A 19652-nucleotide genomic window follows, 5' to 3' on the forward strand; every position below is an offset into this window, starting at 1 on the left:
TGGCCCATATTGATAGGATAGCATCTTGCAGTTGATGCAGATTTGTGGGATACACATCCAGGGCATGAAGCTCCCGTTCCACCACATCCCAAAAGATGCTCTATTGGGTTGAGATCTGGTGACTGTGGGGGCCATTTTAGTACAGTGAACTCATTGTCATGTTCAAGAAACCGATTTGAAATTATTCAAGCTTTGTGACATGGTGCATTATCCTGCTGGAAGTAGCCATCAGAGAATGGGTACATGGTGGTCATAAAGGGATGGACATGGTCAGAAACAATGCTCAGGTAGGCCGTGGCAGTTAAACGATGCCCAATTGGCACTAAGGGGCCTAAAGTGTGCCAAGTAAACATCCCCCACACCATTACACCACCACCACCAGCCTGCACAGTGGTAACAAGGCATGATGGATCCATGTTCTCATTCTATTAATGCCAAATTCTGACTCTACCATCTGAATATCTCAACAGAAATCGAGACTCATCAGACCAGGCAAAATTTTTCCAGTCTTCAACTGTCCAAATTTGGTGAGCTTGTGCAAATTGTAGCCTCTTTTTCCTATTTGTAGTGGAGATGAGTGGTACCCGGTGGGGTCTTCTGCTGTTGTAGCCCATCCGCCTCAAGGTTGTGCGTGTTGTGGCTTCACAAATGCTTTGCTGCATACCTCGGTTGTATCGAGTGGTTATTTCAGTCAAAGTTGCTCTTCTATCAGCTTGAATCAGTCGGCCCATTCTCCTCTGACCTCTAGCATCAACAAGGCATTTTCGCCCACAGGACTGCCACATACTGGATGTTTTTCCCTTTTCACACCATTCTTTGTAAACCCTAGAAATGGTTGTGCGTGAAAATCCCAGTAACTGAGCAGATTGTGAAATACTCAGACCGGCCCGTCTGGCACCAACAACCATGCCACGCTCCAAATTGCTTAAATCACCTTTCTTTCCCATTCTGACATTCAGTTTGGAGTTCAGGAGATTGTCTTGACCAGGACCACACCCCTAAATGCATTGAAGCAACTGCCATGTGATTGGTTGATTAGATAATTGCATTAATGAGAAATTGAACAGGTGTTCTAAATAATCCTTTAGGTGAGTGTAAATCGTGGAAGCGCCAGATATTTATTAATATAACTTTATTATTATGTTCATCAGAAAGAAGAAAGTCATAGGCTATACACCTAGGATGGCTTGAGGGTGAGTAAATCATGGGGTAATTTTCATTTTAAAGTGAACTAATACTTTAATAGTCACATTTTCAAACACAATACATACATATTCGTGTTTGTCTATTTACTCACTGACAGACAAATAATTCTCATGTCATCATTATCAATATTTATGACAATAGTGATGCAGAAACAAAGTATTAGGCACTTTTCAAGAATAGGGTACAAATTGATGTCCCATTAAAATTTTGCCATTTAAGACTTTTTTTTACTCTGTCCCACTTCAGTAGTCTTAATGTTTTTGACTGTATCCAACAATTAAAAGTCATCGACAATGTCATAATTGTGGCATAATAAAACTGTATTCAGACATAAAAGTTAAAATTCTTTGGCATACCTCATAGAAAATAAAACCTTGTGTAATATTTAGTTTGACCAATTCATGAAGGAAGAGACTCAGACGTTTTAAATGGCAAATGTTTATTCAAACACTGATACAGCACAGTTTTTATTCATCTACCCTGTTACTGGAGTAAAACAGAACCATGTAACATTAGAAACAAGCTGTTTGTATATTAACAGAGTTTGACATTATTTTTCCGTCAGGCCGCCGCGACATTAACACGTAACATCACTGTAACAGGTTCGCCAGGATTCATTCCTATCCAAAATGAATCTCGCGTCACTGTGTCGATGATAGTTACACAGAGTGCTACAGAGTAAAATGTTCCTCGGAAAACACACACACACTGCTACCGGCATGCTTAATGCATTTCTAAAATCATTAGCGCACATTAACAGGTATTCAAACGATCTCTTGACACGTTAGAGATAACATACAGTGTATTCTGGTGTGATTTAAAATAACTTTATCTATAAAGATTGTCAACAAGTACTTTATATTCAGTATAAATAATCACACTTGCAGCTGCTACACAAATGCATAATTTACAAAAAGGAAACCAAAAATAAATGTGAAATATCAAACTACCATGCATTGGCTACAGCTGTGCTGAAAGAGTTTGTGGTTTATAAGAATACAGACTTCTATAGAAATGTTTCAAAACGGAATCTTCTCTTTAAAATACCCTTTGGCACATTAATTTACAGTTTATAAAAAGTCATACAGTAAATTAACATGGAATTGCTGAAGTTTTTTAACAGCTAAGATGACACTAGATTTAATGAGCGACTTGCTCATTGCAAATCTCTTTGTGAACAGTAAAGCCTACTCAAGTGCATATAAAACATTTAATATGACTGTTTGGCCTAAAAAGCTGGAGCTCACAGTGGTATAACCACAGTTAGATAATCATTGTGGAATATTGTCTTGCTACTAATGCAGCTAACCTTAAAATAACTGACATACAAACATGATCTACATTTGAGAAAAGAGTGGAAGATAGACATTAGTTGGAAGAAATGAATCTCATTAGTATTCCTTGATATTTGTACGTAAAGTGTAGTTCTTTTTTGTTTGGATTGACACGGTTACATACAATATCATTGTATGGACAAATTCTAAAACGTAAGCCTTTTATGTGTCTATTGAAATATATATGAGCACATTTTTTACGTACAAATTCCTACAGATACATAGAGTATGTAAAGTATTTGTATTGCAATAGTAAACGTGAAGTGCATGTCATTTTATGACTATCATTTGCTACAGAGAATATTCTAAGCACTTATGGTCATTAGAAAGTTCAAATGACAGTTTTCAGAGGAGTGCACTGCACAGACTGGAAAACAGTATTTTGTTTCTATTTCAAGATATGTTTTTTCTAACTTTTCCTTTTTTACATTATGTTCTTAGAATTGGGCAGCACCAAGTTTGAAGGTTATTTACAGAATACAAAAATAAGAGTTTCAGCTAGCATAGTTATCAGTGTATGAATGAGTGAATTGTGTAAGTATGACTATATGAAAAATCTTTTAAGATATCTGTGATGTTAAATACTTAAATACAGTGTTGCAGTTCAAACTTGGCACAGTCACAGTTTCATCTTCACAGTGTGTCACAAAAGGTAAGACAATTTCCATGTGATGTACTGTCATGTTTACAATGTCATTATCACAAAAGTAAACGGAATTAGGACCAAAACCTGGATTTTGTGCTTTTCTTGCTGTCATGTCTATCATTTTAAGTCAGTGAATCATCTCATGCATAACGTCATTGGAGATGTGTAAAACATAGCAAATGTGTCTACCCAACCTCTTCTGGTTTCTTCATTTGTTTGTTTTTGTCGAGATCTACTCTTTAAAAATTGGGGTGGTGGATGTTCCCTTGTAAAAAATGTTTCTGGTATTATCTGGACTATTTCCTCTTTCAGGGATTAGGATCCTGGTTTTTCTGCGCAAGCTGGAGTCACGGCTCCCAGGAACAGATTCAGTCATTTCCATGGGAGTGACCCTGATGGTGGAAATGGTCTGGTTGGGATGGTGGTCACTGCCTGCTGTAGATACAATAGGGACAGTCGGGACAGTTGGAACGGCGACGACTTTAGGAGCATTAGAGCCATTCTTCTTTCTGTCCGTGGAGCGCTTTCTGTCTGTAGAACTGCTCCCATCCCTCACGGATTCAGAGCTCTCTGAGTCCCGATTCAAGTCGTTAAGCTCAAATGACTGTCTAAAGCTGCTTTGGGACTTCCACGTCCAGGAGCCACTTCCATCCGTGGAGTGTGCATGCACCAGGGGTCGGCCGTTCTCCGGATGGGCTTCCACCCGGATGATGGCTCCAGTGCTGCCTTGACCTCCAGACTCCTCGGTTAGGCTCTTGTAGCGCTGCAGCGGTGCTGTGGAGCTGGTGTGGCTGCTGCTCTCAGAACTGGGAGAACTTCCCTGCAGGAGACCTTGCTGCTTGGACATCGCAATGACTTGCATGATGCGCGGCTGGCCATTAGAGTTAGTCCTAACAACCGGTACCTCACCGCCCTTCTCCACAGTCCTCTCCACGCTTTTCAGCCATTTGTCACGGGTGTTACTGTTGTTCTGCAAGCCGCCCATGTTCTCCTGTGTCTCCTCTGGGATGTGGACCAACTGCGAGGAACCAGGCCGAGACTGCATGGGCATCCGAGCACCGCCTGCAATCCCGCTGGGGTTGCTTGGTAGTGTTGTACTTCCAGTGGCCATTTTTAGATATGGGGTTCCAGGTCCCTGATGTTCACCATTCCCCACAGCTGAGGGTTCAGAATTGCAGCGGACATCCATGCTGTGTGGAGGAGACTGTCCTGGTCCACCTTCCATGGCATACAGGGAATGTTTATGGTTCTCATTCTTACTCTTCCATTGCAACAGCAGCTGCTTGGATCGACTTGAATCTACCGTGTGGATGGTGGCGTTCCGGAAGGCAGACTCATCCATGGCGGGCGTATGTACTCTGGGCAAGGTGTTGAAGGTCACCATGTTCTCCTTGTGTGGAGGGCTGCGAGTATTGATGACCTCCACATCTCCGCTAGTTTTTTTCAGGCTGCTTGGAGGTCTGGCCTGGTGGTGTTGGGCGTTGCGGTGCAGGATGCCGTCCGAGCATGAAGATGAGAGGCCGTCACTGCCACTGCAGCTCTTGGCAGAAAGGTGGTGACCTTGATGGCACAGGTCAGCCATAGTTCGACGAGAATCCCGAACGTGAAACTGACTTGTCTGTTTCTCCTTGCTCGGTTGAAAGTTTCCTACAGCAAACAAACCCTGGACAGACAAAACACAATATTTCATTGGTATTTCCCAACATACTTAATAATAAGGGTTTGCCAAGTGGGACATATTCCTGGATCAACATCCGTTTTGGTCCTGGAACAACTCTACTGTGAACTGGTCCGATTTTATGGTTAGGCTCAGGCCGGAGTTTGGAAAATTAAAAAAAATCTGATTCCTTCTGATTTTACTACTAATAATTTGTTACATTTTCATAGAGCTTTTCTTGACACTCAAAGCACTTTACATGGAAGCTAGAGGGAATCTCCTCAACCACCACCAATGTGCAGCATCCACCTGGACGATGCAACGGCAGCCATATTGCGCCAGAATGCCCACCACACGCCAGCTTATTAGTGGTGAGGAGATAGAGTAATGAAACCAATCAGTATATACGGGGATGATTAGGAGGCCATGATGATGGACAGAGGCCAATGGGCAAATTTGGCCAGGACTCTTTTATGAAGGACATCCTGGGATTTCTAATGAGTCAGGACATCTCATCTGAAAGATGGGAAAGAAGGAGAACAGTACAGACCTTGGTTTAGGATTGTTGGATGGGAATGTTCCAGAACCAACAAAGATCTGATCCAGCAATAAGTCCTACAGTAGTTGGCTTAATCATGGTGTTTGTTTCATGTTGTAGACTTACAAGTAAATAGCATTACCAAGACCTTTTATCTATTGAAGATGCTTTAAATGCCATGAAATATATGATAAAATGCCTATATTCATCTCACTAGGTAAACAGCGATGCCCCCTCCAAGCAGGAAGCCCAGGTAAACGTCAATGGCATGGTTCTTGTGCTGAATAATGCGGGTTAGGCCACATATGATGGCACAGATAATAAAGGAGAAGACCAGAAGAGGTTTCAGCAGTTTGGATGAGTCCGTCAACGTGCTGTTGAAGTACATCTGCACAAGAAAAAGATGATCATGATCACAGATTTGCTGTGATGTTTCCAAGCTGAAGCAGAATCCGGTATTGAGCCAGAACCATCTGCTTTTCATTGCAAATATTCATAGACCCTTTGATCATTATAATAATCTTCAAACACTTAAGAAAAAATGAATTAACCACAGGGAACATGAATCAGCTGATTTGAGTGTATCATTTAAACCATTTGTGTATTCTGTGACTGGGTAGACCCTAGAGTTGTGAGTTGGTTGGTACAGTTCCCAGAGACATGAGTCAGCATCCACTGATTTAAGATTATTAGACTGACTGTACTTAAGATGACAACGCGTAAGGTCATTTAAAAAGCTTAAATGGTGTTCTTGTAACAGGAATTCATAAGAGTTTAAGCAAACTGCTCAATATATACAGTATAACAGTTGATTCTTTGTTTTATGTATTGAATCAAATGACCTTGAGAGGAGCTATTAAAAAACACACTTTGAAATTGTCAGCTTTTTCACTGGTTTTGATGTTAAGAACTAAGGTATTGAATAACACATTTAATGGCCTGCCAGAACACCAGTAAAGGTGTTTGCATGTAGAGTAATGGGCAAAAAATAAGTGTCTAAACCTTTGTCCTTTAAAGGAACACTCCACCGTTTTTAGAAATAGGGCTTATTCAACATCTTTCCTACATTTAGATATGTGGGCAAATGCAGTTGTCTCATGCATTGTTTTAGTTTGGCAGGGTAGCCTCTAGCTTAGCTTAGCATAATTAATGGAATCCTATGTTGCCAGCTAGCATGTCCTGAGTAAAAGTGATAAAAAAAACCCCCCACCTAATTACTTCTTGTGGCCTGCGTATTCACAAGGAATACAAATAGCGATGCAGATTAAGAGTAGGAGATATCACACAACACATGAAATCCCCAAACTTTGATTTCATGTGTTGCGTGATATCTCTGCCCCCAAGTAGCAGTGCTCCGCCTGTGCTTCCCCATAATATAGTCCTATTTGTATTCGTTGTGAATACGCAGGCCACAAAAAGTAATTAGGTGGGGTTTTTTTATTTAAAAAAAATTAGCCAGTTAATTCTTTTCTTATGCAAATGTAAATGGGATTCTGTCAACATATATAATGTGCACATGGTTCATTACTATGGGATGAATTTAGTCTCAAAATGATTAACACATGCATGCACAATTATCCACGAACTTGATAAATGCACTAATGCACATCTTACAAATCTTACATCTTACACAATACAAAAGAAAACATTACAATACTCCCAAAAATGCATTGAAATGCATTTGGTTGTGGATAGTAAAACATCAATTTGAGACTAAATTCATCTAATACATGTCAGTTTATGTTTTGATTTCAAGAGCAGAGAAAAATATACAAGATATTTAACAGCATTTTGTTGAACATGTAAAAAAAAAAAAAAGTTGTATTCCTAACCTTGAATGGACAATTTCATACAAACACATAAAACACACGACTCAAAAGGATCAACACTCCATTGGCTACTTTGACAAGCTCCACTAAACTGCGTGAAGGCATCCGGATGTTGCAGCACAAATTACTGTAGAGAGCTGTAGTCCTTTTATCCACACATCAGGGTCAGTTTTTCACAGAAGGTGATTTGAGTGCAGCTTTTTTATCTGTTAGTCTCTAGCAGCAAATTCAATTAAAAATCCCTGAATACTTCTGAATGACTGACTTTTACTCACCGAGACATACACAGCAGCAAAGGATGCCAGTGTCGCATGCTGTGACGGGAAGGATTTTCTGAAATAAATGAAAGCAATTCCGATCAGTTCTGGCATCAAAAGAGTTTGAAACAAGAACACAGCAGACACATTTGAAACATTTCTACACATTGCGCATCCAAAAACACACACAAACACACATACATATTCTGTCTGTGTGATTAGTAATTAAATTAAATTAGTAATTACTAATATGAATGTTATAAAGACACTGTTTATGCCCATGGCTATTGGCTCTTTGGGAGACTCCCATGGTGCGCTGAATCTGTTGAACCTAATGGTGTGTCAGCATCATCTCTGAATGTTTAGAGGATAAATAAACATTGGCTGCATCCGAAATCGCATACAATATATACAATATAGTAGGTGGAAACTGTATGTGACAAAAGTAGTGTGTCCGAATTCACAGTACTCATTAAAGAGTAGGCAAAAGTACCTGGATGACCTACTACTTACAGCGAGATTCTGAAGTTGGGATGGACAGTTTACTATCCCATGAGGCCACTGGAGGGGATTTGTGAATGGTGGTGACGCAACACAACTGCTTTAAGCTATTATGGCCCTTTCCCAAATGGCACCCTAAACACTCGCGGTCTTCTTCCAAGTCTGCACTTTCGTGACGTAACGCTGTTTTGACTGTCGGGAAGAAATCTGCAGATGAATTTAGCAAAACTGCGCATCGGTGATGCATATCAACCGCAAAGGGGGCGCTTGCGAGCTACGGTCTCATGGACTTTGTAAGTCCACAAGACTGAGTGTGCATGAAGTGTGCCATTTGGGACAGAGCCTAACTAACTCAACAAGGCCCCGCCCCTTTATTTTTGGGGGGCTGGAGCACATTAACGGACACACGCACTTGGCAGCCACTGTAAGTCTACAAGACCGAAAGTGCTTATGAAGTGTGCCATTTGTCCAGATTACATTCATACTACACACATTCATACTATATAGGCAGTTATGAAGCAATTACTTATTTAAAATAGTACCTACTCAAGAGAGTATGGGATTTCGGATGCAGCCATTCACAGCAGCCTCATAAACAGGAAACAACAAACTGATATGACAGCATTTGCTATATATCTTTGACAAACAGAGACAGTAAATAATACGTCTGGGGAAAGGATGCAATAAACTTCCACATTATTTACACTTTCAGACCCTGAGACATCAGATTTATTCTTGCTGGTCTACAATATCCAACTTTGTCTGAACAAGCTGTTGTGTCAACTCTAGAACTTTTTATCAGACTGAAAGGGAATTATACCAGGGTAAACAACATGTATTTGTGTCAGCATACATATGCTCAGAAATTCATTAGCCACTTCAGTACTTCATTATTTCGTGAATCTACACTAGTGGAGAGATGGTCACCAGCCTCATCCGTTCCTTTGAAAACCAACCTTATTAAAAAAGTACATCAAAAGCTGTTCCGTTAATCTACAGCTCCTATTCTTAGGCTGCAGTGACGCTTGGCTTTGATCTGTATGGGCTCTTGAGCCTGTATCGTTCGTTTGAATTCATGAGTGTCAAGAATTCACACTTGACTAGTACTAAAAGATTTTTTATCAACTTGTATCAGCAGGTGTTAAAATAATCTATGTTTCACACGACTGTGGCACTGTTAATCCAACTGAGATCTAGGTCTCCGTTTGCCAAGAATCAGAGCTGTACCTGCCGGCGTTGATGACAGCAGCGTCAGATCCTGAGCAGATGTCCTCCAGGATGAAGAAACTTTCATCACAGGAGGTATTGAGGTGAGTGTAGTTGGGCTTGCAGACAGTCAGGAAGTAGGGGGCAGGGTAACCCGTCGACAACTGGATGATGTCGGTAATCAAAGCCGTGGCACATAAGCCAAACACGTGAATGCCTGAAAAGAAAAACTTTAATGCAACGATATCTGATAATTAATAATTGATCATTTTATATATCAAGCAGTGCTTTGTGTGAAACTTTCAAGTTTATTAATAAGCTGGACAACTAGAAATAATGTGGGATCCCATGATCATTGGGCTAAAATTAATTGACTGATAATGATCAATCTGTCAATACTGATATGACCACTGATATTTTGTCTTTTTATTGCCAGGAATATTTAGATGCATGTTCTGAGAGAACATTTTGTGCATTTAATGTGTAATCAAAGGTCGCATTCTTCAGAATTTCAAACAAAACATATTTTTAAATTCATTCCACAGAATTGCAGCCACAAAAATTTTACCTTCCATTTAGTCCTTTAAAGGAACACGCTGACTTTTTGCGACTTTAGCTTATTCACCGACACCGTAAGCCTATCCCCCATAGTTAGATAAGTCCATACATACCATTCTCATCTCTGTGTGTGCCATAACTTTGTCTGACGCACCCACCGCTAGCCTAGCTTAGCACAAAGACTGGAGGTAAACAGCTCCAGCTAGCCTACCGCTCAATAAGTGACAAAATAACGCCTATTTACATGTTGTGATGTGTATAGTTACATTGTGTACTAATGCTGCGTTCCAGGCAGGTTTTTGAGCCCGTAAGTTACGACTTCAAACCCCGACTCACGACTTTGTAGTGTTTAAGGCGAAGTCACGCCAAAATGCCTGAGCGGTAGCTAGATGTAAACAAAGAATGGCGAACCGTACAGGGCTTATGCTCATTTACAATCATTTCTATCGCCAAAGGTGCTTACTCCTGGCTTATTTGAGGGAAACGGAGGAGAAAAAACGGCACATAAGGCAAGAGAAGCTGTTATACCTTTTATTTTACGTTAAAATCTTCGTTTTATTTGTATATTTGGAAATGTATTTGGTATTCATTTATTCTTGCACTCAATGGCCTGAAAACTAGCTAACACTAGAAAAGCTGCTGATAATGCATAACATTTTCGGATAAATAACATTAGAGCAATACCTTATATGTGGTTTTTAAATGTACGACTTTCATAAACACCGCGTCCATAGGGGCTGCCATTGTTGCTTCGCAGGCTATGTGACGTCAGATCTCGTAACTGGGAGTACATAGATCTAGTACGAGTTCACGGGTGGGAAGTCTGTTTGACTGCTATTCCAGTGCACTTTCACGGGTAGAAGGTTGGAAAAACACGGGTTACGGGTTGCCTGGAATGCGCTATAAGACTGACGGAAAATGAAAAGTTGTGATTTTCTAGACCGATATGTCTAGAAACTACACTCTCATTCCTGCGTAATAATCATGGAACTTTGCTGCCGCACCATGAGTGCAGCGGCGCAATGATATTACAAAGCGCCTGAAAATAGTCCCCACTTTCTCTATTCAAGCAGGTTGTCACATTGGTTGTTGACGAAAGTTAGCCTATTTTCAGGCGCTGTGTAATATCGCAACTTTTCCTTTTCCGTCGGTCTTATGCCGCGTTCCAGGCAACCCGTAACCCGTGTTTTTCCAACCTTCTACCCGTGAAAGTGCACTGGAACGGCAGCCAAACCCGTGACTTCCCACCCGTGAACTCGTACTAGATCGATGTACTCCCAGTTACGAGTTTTGACGTCACATAGCCCGCGAAGCAACAATGGCAGCCCCTACGGATGCAGTGTTTATGAAACAAATATACAAATAACGTAAAATAAAAGGTATAACAGCTTTTCTTGCCGTCTGCGCTGTTTTTCTCCTCCGTTTCCCTCAAATAAGCAAGGAGTAAGCACCTTTGGCGATAGAAATGATTGTAAATGAGCATACACCGCGTACGGTCCGCCACGCTTTGTTTACATCTAAGGTTAACTACCACACAATTCCTTGCACTCAGGCATTTTGGCGTGACTTTGCCAGGAACACTACAAAGTCGTGAGTCGTGGTTTGAAGTTGTAATTTACGGGCTCAAAAACCTGCCTGGAACACAGCATTAGTACATGTCACAACATGTAAACAGGAAAATGTTGCCGTTATTTTGTCACTTATTGAGCAGTAGGCTAGCTGGAGCCATTTACCTCCAGTCTTTGTGCTAAGCTAGGCTAGCGGTGGGTGCGTCAGACAGAGTTATGCCACGCACGGAGATGAGAATGGTATGTATGGACTTATCTAACTCTGGGGGATACGTGAATAAGCTAAAGTCCCAAAAAGTCTGCGTGTTCCTTTAACAGAACAAAGACTAATCAGGATTGAAAGAATATTATCTGCTAGAAATGTGACCTACCCACAAACCTGACACCTCGCCGGACGAAAGAGTTAAAGTTGCAGCCGGCCGCATTGATATCGGCTTCGGCTCCACCTCCGCACTGCGCGCGGGACAGACAGCAGAACAGAATCCCCTCTCCGATCATGATCTGCGGACATGCAACTCACCAGTTCAGAAGTGGGAGTGGATCGAATGTTCAGAATGGTGGATAGCTCTCCTCTCAGATTGCACTCTCATACTAACTCTTCAGGGGGTTCTTTTTACCATGACACCAAATCCAGAAGCTCTGAAGTGAAGCTACAGAGAGCCTTAAACAGAACCGCCATAATGTCCTTGTCTACTTGTAAATGCATAGTTTTGATGAGCCATAATGCAATCAGCTCTCACTTGGGTTGAGAGCGGCCGTTTTGATCATTGCACATTTATGTATTAATGCCCATTTTAAGCAGGGCTGTCACTGTGCATCAAAGGCACATCCATCCTTAATCTGCTCCAGATCTGTCCCCGTCATTTCACCTCCCTGTCTTCTGAAATCCACGCACCCACTGACTTCTGCACAAACATTAGGGCTGTGAAGTGCTGATTTCATGGAGGTGAATCATTTCAGCTCAAATGGTCACAAGCTAAATTAACAAATTGTAACACACACACACACACACACACACACACACACACACACACACACACACACACACACACACACACACACACACACACACACACACACACGCATATACAGTTGCAAGAAAAAGTATGTGAACCGCTTGCAGAATCTGTCAAATGTGAATAATTTTAACTAAATAAGAGAGATCACACAAAATGCATTATTTTTTATTTAGTACTGTCCTGAATAAGATTTGACATAAAAAATGTTTACATATAGTCCACAAGACAAAAAAAATAGCTGAATTTATTAAAATAACCCCGTTCGAAAGTTTATGAACCATTGTTTCTCACCATGTGTCGTTCCCTGGATGATCCAGGATACATTTTTTTTTTTTTTTTGATGGTTGTTCTTGAGTCTTTTGTTTGTCCTGAGCAGCATCTTGCATATTTGAACCCTCTCCAGCAGGGACTGTATGATTTTGAGATCCATCTTTTCACACTGAGGACAATTGAGGGACTCAAACACAACTATTAAAAAAGGTTCAAACATTCACAGATGGTCCAGAAGGAAACACGATGCATTAAGAGCTGGGGGGGGGGGGGTAAATTGTACTTAATTTGTCTTCCGGGAAACATGCAAGTATCTTCTGTTGCTTCTGAAGGGCAGTACTAAATGAAAAAAATATATATTTAAACAAAATATGAAACATTTGGACCTCTTCATCCTGATCAAAAGTTTTCACCCCCCAGCTCTTAATGCATTGTGTTTCCATCTGGAGCATCAGTGAATGTTTGAACCTTTTTTAATAGTTGTTTTTGAGTCCCTCTATTGTTCTCAGTGCTGAAAGATGGATCTCAAAATTCTACAGTCCCTGCTGGAGAGGGTTCAAATATGCAATAGATGCTGGAAAAATAATTTGCAGGACCTGGAGGATTTTTCTGAAGAACGTTGGTCAGTTTAACTGCTCAGGACAAACAAGGGACTCAAAAAAAACAGCCATGGATCATCCAGGGAACGACACATAGTATTAAGTATTTTGTCTTGTGGACAATATGTAAAACAATTTGGTAAAATATCTTATTCAGGACAGTACTAAATAAAAAATAACGCATTTTGTATGATCCCTCTTGTTAAAATTATTCACATTTTCACATATTCTGCATATATATATTGGTCATTGACAAATAAAGCTTCAAAAGAGGTGTTTTTTTTTTCAAAAATATTTTTTGTTATATGTATATATTGTAGTTGTACCACCTGACGTGGAAACTGTACCAACCTACCCATAAGAAATTAGAGGTTTTTACCAGTACTTGAGAGATCTACAAACATTCTGTCACAAGGATCTGTTGGAGTCCTCTGGATGATGCATTATCATGTTTACTGTTATTACCTTGTCAATTCATAATAAAAGTTGTGCCACCCTGACATTCGAGAATATATTGCTGGACAAAAGTTCTCAATTATCTCAACTACTGATATTTTTTTAATAAAATCTGTTTATATGAAAAGTTTCAAGCCTAAAATGATGCCAGAATATTTAGAATAGTTATCTTAGTCTGTTCATTTGTTCGTACAGTTGCACCACCTGACAAATCGGTGGTTTAAGATAAAACATAATATGTATTATTTAAATGTACTAAAAATGAATTCACACTAAATAGGTTTTATAGAATAAAGTGATATATGTCATGAATTTATCAAATTATTTTATAAAAGGAAACAATTCACAAAAATAATGTCATTGACCCATACATTAATTATATTATATTAATTATTTAAATGTAATTATATATTTAATATTATTATAATTTATTATAATTATATATATTTAATTTAATATTATATTGTTAAAGGTGTATTTTATTTTAAAGAATCTATTGTTATATAATTATATCATTAATATATTAATTAATTATATATAATGTATTTTTTTTTGTTTTTTTACTTGAAAATCAAACTGTAATTAATGACGTCTGTGTGTGTGGGTGTGTCTATATATATATTAGTACTATCAATCATTAAAAATTATTTACATATATTATTTATTTTTATTACATCTTTCACTTAAACACATTATGACTGCACTGAATGCTTTTTTTTCTTCAGCTCCATATAGACCATATACTCTACTGGCAATCCTCTATTCTATATTGCGTAGGTCGCCAGGTGAGGAGTTTAAATCCCAGTGGGATCATGGGATTGATATCGGCTGTGCTCTACGCTCCAGCCTAGTGGGGGAGGTGCTAAGGATACGATCTAAACATTGGCATGTCCACGTGCCACACCATGACCTGAATCAGATCCCAGGAAGCACGCAGATCCCACCATCCCATCCCATCTGACCAACTCGGCTCTCAGACACTGATATTGTGTCATGACACCTGGAGAAACCACAGGACGTCTCAATGCCTGCAGTCACTTCCTGCCTGATGCTAAATCGGGCCTATGTAGGTAAACAGATTTTAGACCAAATCTGGGCTAAAGAAAGGATGGAGTCGGTCATTTTTAACGACTGCCATTACCTGACAGCCTAAATGAGTTTAGACACACTTTGCTATGCATTTTTATGCAGCAGAACTTGTTGAGATAAGATGAAAATGTGATCAGAGCTCTTTATGCCTGCAACTCAAACTAAATTATTTAATTACCTAAAATAGCTAGCATGATGGTCACATGCTGCAGAGAAAAGTACATCGGGTGTCTTTGTAATGCTAGTCATTTTAGTCGTTCAATCAGTGCTTTCCGTTTCGCTTTCCTGTCAAGTAGGAATGAAAAATCTTTTTTTTTGTGCAAGTTTTTGTCCTGAAAAAATCCATTCATTTTACATGTCTCCTCTGTACTTTCAAAAGAGAACAATGTCTCAAACCGTGCTCAGATTTGCAAAATCTGCAAAACAATGCCAGAGATTTCAGTATGAACATTTTTCATTACATTCTCCCAAGGCCAGATTATCCATCCACATTAATATGATAGCTCTATACTGTTGCTGAATGCCAACTACTGTAATGTGTGCATTTTTATTTCTCCTAAGGAAGTCTAAACGTAAAATTTTTTGTTGTCCTGTAAAAGTTGTTGTCCTTAATAATATAGAAGTAAATAAACCGTATTATTCAGTCAAAATACAGAGCTTGGCCGTTACTCTGAGCGCGCTCCTGTGCGCTGGCGCTCATGCTTACTATAACCTGCACTGTTGTCATGGTACCCAGGAGAAGCACACACACACACACACCATTTTGAGAAATCAGGCTCAATAGAAACAAACGCGACTCATCTTTTCTATAGGGTATATGATAAGAAATAATACAATAATACAAATAATAAAAGCTCCTGAAGTGAATATTGTGTACCGTTGTCATGACAACATTGCGTGAGGGGCTGCTGAGTCAGTGCTGACGGCTCTGACGCACTCGCACAGTAGCGTGCACTAGGGATCGACCGATATGGATTTTTTTAGTGCCGATGCCGATTTTTTTTCATCAGCATTAGCCGATGACCGATACGGGCTGCCGATTTTCTTGAGCCGATATTTGGAGCCGATACTGCTTTTGCTCCCTCAATTTACATCATAAAAATGACACAATGATCATGATGATAACAATTTAAAATTTACAATTTAAAAAAGGAACATTTATTGAACTAAAAAAAACAATATTTAACAAATAGTAAAAACAGGTGAGGTAGAACAAGAAAAAAAAAGAGTTCAGTGGTGAAAATAAATTCTGAAAATAAATATTTAAGCATAAATAAAATAATTACACTATTGCACACAGTATCAACAAGCAAGCAGCATAATAAAGTGTACACTGACTGTACTATACTTAATTTTAAAACTATTTACAACCTAGTCATTTAATGGTTACACTCTAAAAAATGCTGGGTTAAAAATAACCCAAGTTGGGTTGAATATGGACTAACCCAGCAATTGGGTTGTTTTGACCCAGCGGTTAGGTTAAATGTTTGCTTAAAACAGGGTTAAAACAACCCAATTGACCTATCGGTAAGCCCCTCCCATCGAACACCTCAGATCATTTGTTTGAGTGAAAAACTATGTAATAAACTTCATAAACCATCAGTAAAGTTTGGCCATCATTCGGACGGGATATACGTTACATTCTGTGTCCAAAAACATCTTGGGATAAGGTTTTCACACTGACAGCTGTGCATTGTAAGATATAGCAACTTCGTTTGTTTGTCCGAGTTAGCAACAGTAGCTAAGGGGGGCGGGGCTTACCGATAGGTCAATTGCTGGTTTAGTCCATTTTCAACCCAACTTGGGTTATTTTTAACCCAGCATTTTTTAGAGTGTAGGTGCACTTAACTTAATCTCTTGAAGAGCAACACCAGCGGTAACTCAGGAAAAAAATCTCCCAATGCTCCACGTGAAACTTTCGACCTTTTACCATCGTGTCAATTCTCAATTGATTTTGATTAATATGCGTGAGGGAGGGAGAGCAAGACAGTTTGAAGACGGTGAGAGCTGCCTGTGGATGCCTGTCTGTAAATAATGTAGGGAAAAAAATATCGGCGAACGCAGCAACCTTGAATCGGCCGATGCCGATACATGTAAAAATTGCAAATATCGGCCGGCCGATATATCGGTCTAACACTAGCATGCACAGAGTAACGGCCGAGCTCAGTATTTTGACTGAATAATACGGTTTCTTTCTCGCAAAACCTCATAGTATGCCTACTGAACACTTTTCATATATGGTGCACTGTATCATTACGTGATACTTTTGTAAAAAATGTTGTAATGTTTTAGCCTGGTCGCTATCCACTGCCATTATAGGAAGGAGCGCGTGCAGGACTATATTTAAAATTTCTGCTTTTGAGGTCAGAAAACATAGGGCATTAGAACAACAGCAGGGTGAGTTAAAGATTACTTTGTTTTCATTTCAAGGTGAACTATCCCTTTAAGCCCTATAGTTACCTTATATTACCAGTACTTTCTTAGGTAAGTACACATACTGTAAAATAAAGTGCAATCACAATTTCTTTCTGGGGATATTTAGAAGTTATTTTATTGGATATTTTTGTCTATTGATTCATGTTAATATGATATATTCAATCTAATATACATGTTTTTGCCTGGAGATAAAAATCATCTTATGAAATGTTAAAAATGGGATTAAATGCTTGATAAATGTGTATGACCTTAATATAAAAAAAATGCCAAATGAAAATTTACCAAGTGTGAAGATGATCTCAGTGTATGTTTATTCCTTCAAATTGCCACTAACTAGACTAACTGTCATCTACATATAAGTTCAGAGGATCAGAGAGAGACGAGAACCAAAACCAACTCATTAGCTCCAAGTGTCCATTAGCATTTGTGAAACTATTTAACCATCCGAGACAACAGTAATCTGCCCTAAGAACTCAACATTAATTTGAGTGTGGAATAATCTGATTTTCAGTATGAGTGAACATCCAAACTATCATAAATCCACAGTAAAGCCTGCTGCGAAACTGCACTCATCTGCTCTAATACTAGCAGTTAACCGGAGGACTCCTCGCTAGCTAGAAGAAGAGAACAGAAAATTCACTGTGTCATTAGGGCATCCTCAGAGAGCTGGCAGACGTTCTGGCAGTGTTGTGATGTACTGAAGGTGTCATCGAGTTGAGAGAAAGATACCATCTGACAGCTCATAGCTCATGGAGTAGTGTGAGGAAAATCTCATTGTGTATTTGAGCTATTCATGCACAAGCTTTCTTTTTTGTACTATGTCAGATAAGGCTCTGAATGGGAGGCCAGTTGGTGTGTGTCAGCTGTGATAATAGACCACAGGCAAACTGTATAAATTTACTCAAGTAGGACATGCTCCTGCATCCACGTCCTAGTTGGTCCCGAGGTTATGGGGACCCGAGTCTGCGCAGTAGAGAGCAGGAAGTGGACCCCGTCCACAGTTTACTGCAGAACAACTCATTTTGGCACAAATCCTTACTCATTTTAATGGAAATGTAGAAATTAAAGTTGAAGCTCCAATCTCCCGAAAATACGGAAAAAAGTCTGTTAGTGCCTCAGTGACTACTTCACTCAGACAAGCCGTCAATCTCTAGCCTGACTCCGCCCTCCTACGTACTTCCGCTCAATTTTCATTTTCCTTCAGTACTCCGTCTGGGATTGCGGTATATTCTCTGGTTTTCTCCGCTCAAATTTTAACCAATCAGCGAACAGAGGGAGTGGCTGAGAACGATGACGTTGATGTTGTGCGCTAGTTTGAGATGACATACGTCACAACCGAACGTTAGCGATTGGTTTTGGCAGATCCAGAGTGGCTCTGGGCAGATCCAATAGTTTTAAACTTCAACAGAGTACCCGCCTTCAAGGAAGTAAACGCTTGTCAATGGAGAGTGGCCAGACTCTCTGTACAAATGAAATGTATGAGAGTCTGGTAGAACCAGGCTAGCCAATCCCAGCTGTCATTCATGACGCCACACTCCCGTTTTCATAGGATCAAATAACTAGGTAAAACCAAACTTATTTAAAAAACAAACACTTGAACTTACATCCAAATCGACAGGCAAGATGCGAAACAGCGAGCAGACAAAAAATATCGGACACTGAACTGAAAACTAGCTGTGATGATTGGGGTTAGACAGATTGTGGTAGGAAAACAGAACAAAGGAACACGTGACGAGTGAAAACCAAAAAAATAAAACTGAACATGACTGTGACACTGTGATGGCAACGCTGAATTTTCATCGTTCATTTTCATTTTACATCATTCTTCAGAAATCAGCTATCACGGGTTTGCTGAGCAGCATAATCCAAGGAAGATGCGAGACACAGAATGATGATAGCCAACACCAGGGTTCCTCAAATCTTGCCCTGGAAGGCCAATGCGCTGCAGAGTTTAGCTCCAACCCTGCTCAAACTCACCTACCTGTAGTTTTCTAATGAACCTGAAGACATTGGTTAAGCATGTTCAGGTGTGTTTGATTAGGGTTAGAGCTAAACTCTGCAGGAAAGTGGATCTCGTTGGCCAGATTTGAGGATCCCTTGCCTACACAGATACAAAGTTACGTTACATAACATTAACACGTGACAATGAACTGAGAGGAACTGAAAACTTAGGGCCAGATTTACTAACACAAAATGTATGGGAGGAGAGTATTTAAATGAATCACGCAAGGTCATTTACTAAGGTTTGCACTAGTCAATTTACTGGTGTTTGCGCCATTATTTAAACCTCAAAAAATGCACGTCTTAAAGGTCCCGTTTTTCGTGTTTTTTTTAAGCTTTGATTGTGTTTACAGTGTGCAATATAACATGTGTTCATGTTTCACGTGTAAAAAAACACAGTATTTTTCACACATTTTACTTATCTGTATACTGCTGTTTTCACTGTCCTCAAAACGGCCTGAGAATTTCCTCGTTCTATGAAG

General features: G+C 39.7%; 1 protein-coding gene across 1 annotated transcript in view; it reads right to left on the reverse strand.

The window, feature by feature from the left end:
• Positions 1 to 1632: 1632 nt before the first annotated feature.
• The window catches only part of plppr4b (phospholipid phosphatase related 4b), a 29585-nt gene continuing 11565 nt past the window's right edge, over positions 1633 to 19652 (reverse strand). Inside the window, exons 3-7 of the mRNA XM_079805610.1 lie at positions 11672 to 11801; positions 9196 to 9391; positions 7486 to 7543; positions 5596 to 5769; positions 1633 to 4849 (exon numbers count right to left, since the gene is read on the reverse strand). Of these exons, the coding sequence (XP_079661736.1) occupies positions 3419 to 4849; positions 5596 to 5769; positions 7486 to 7543; positions 9196 to 9391; positions 11672 to 11801 (1989 nt within the window). The 3' untranslated portion in view covers positions 1633 to 3418. The remainder of the gene's footprint in view (positions 4850 to 5595; positions 5770 to 7485; positions 7544 to 9195; positions 9392 to 11671; positions 11802 to 19652) is intronic.

The sequence above is a fragment of the Gobio gobio genome, assembly GCF_949357685.1.
Source record: "Gobio gobio genome assembly, chromosome: 23".
Classification (NCBI taxonomy): domain Eukaryota; kingdom Metazoa; phylum Chordata; class Actinopteri; order Cypriniformes; family Gobionidae; genus Gobio; species Gobio gobio.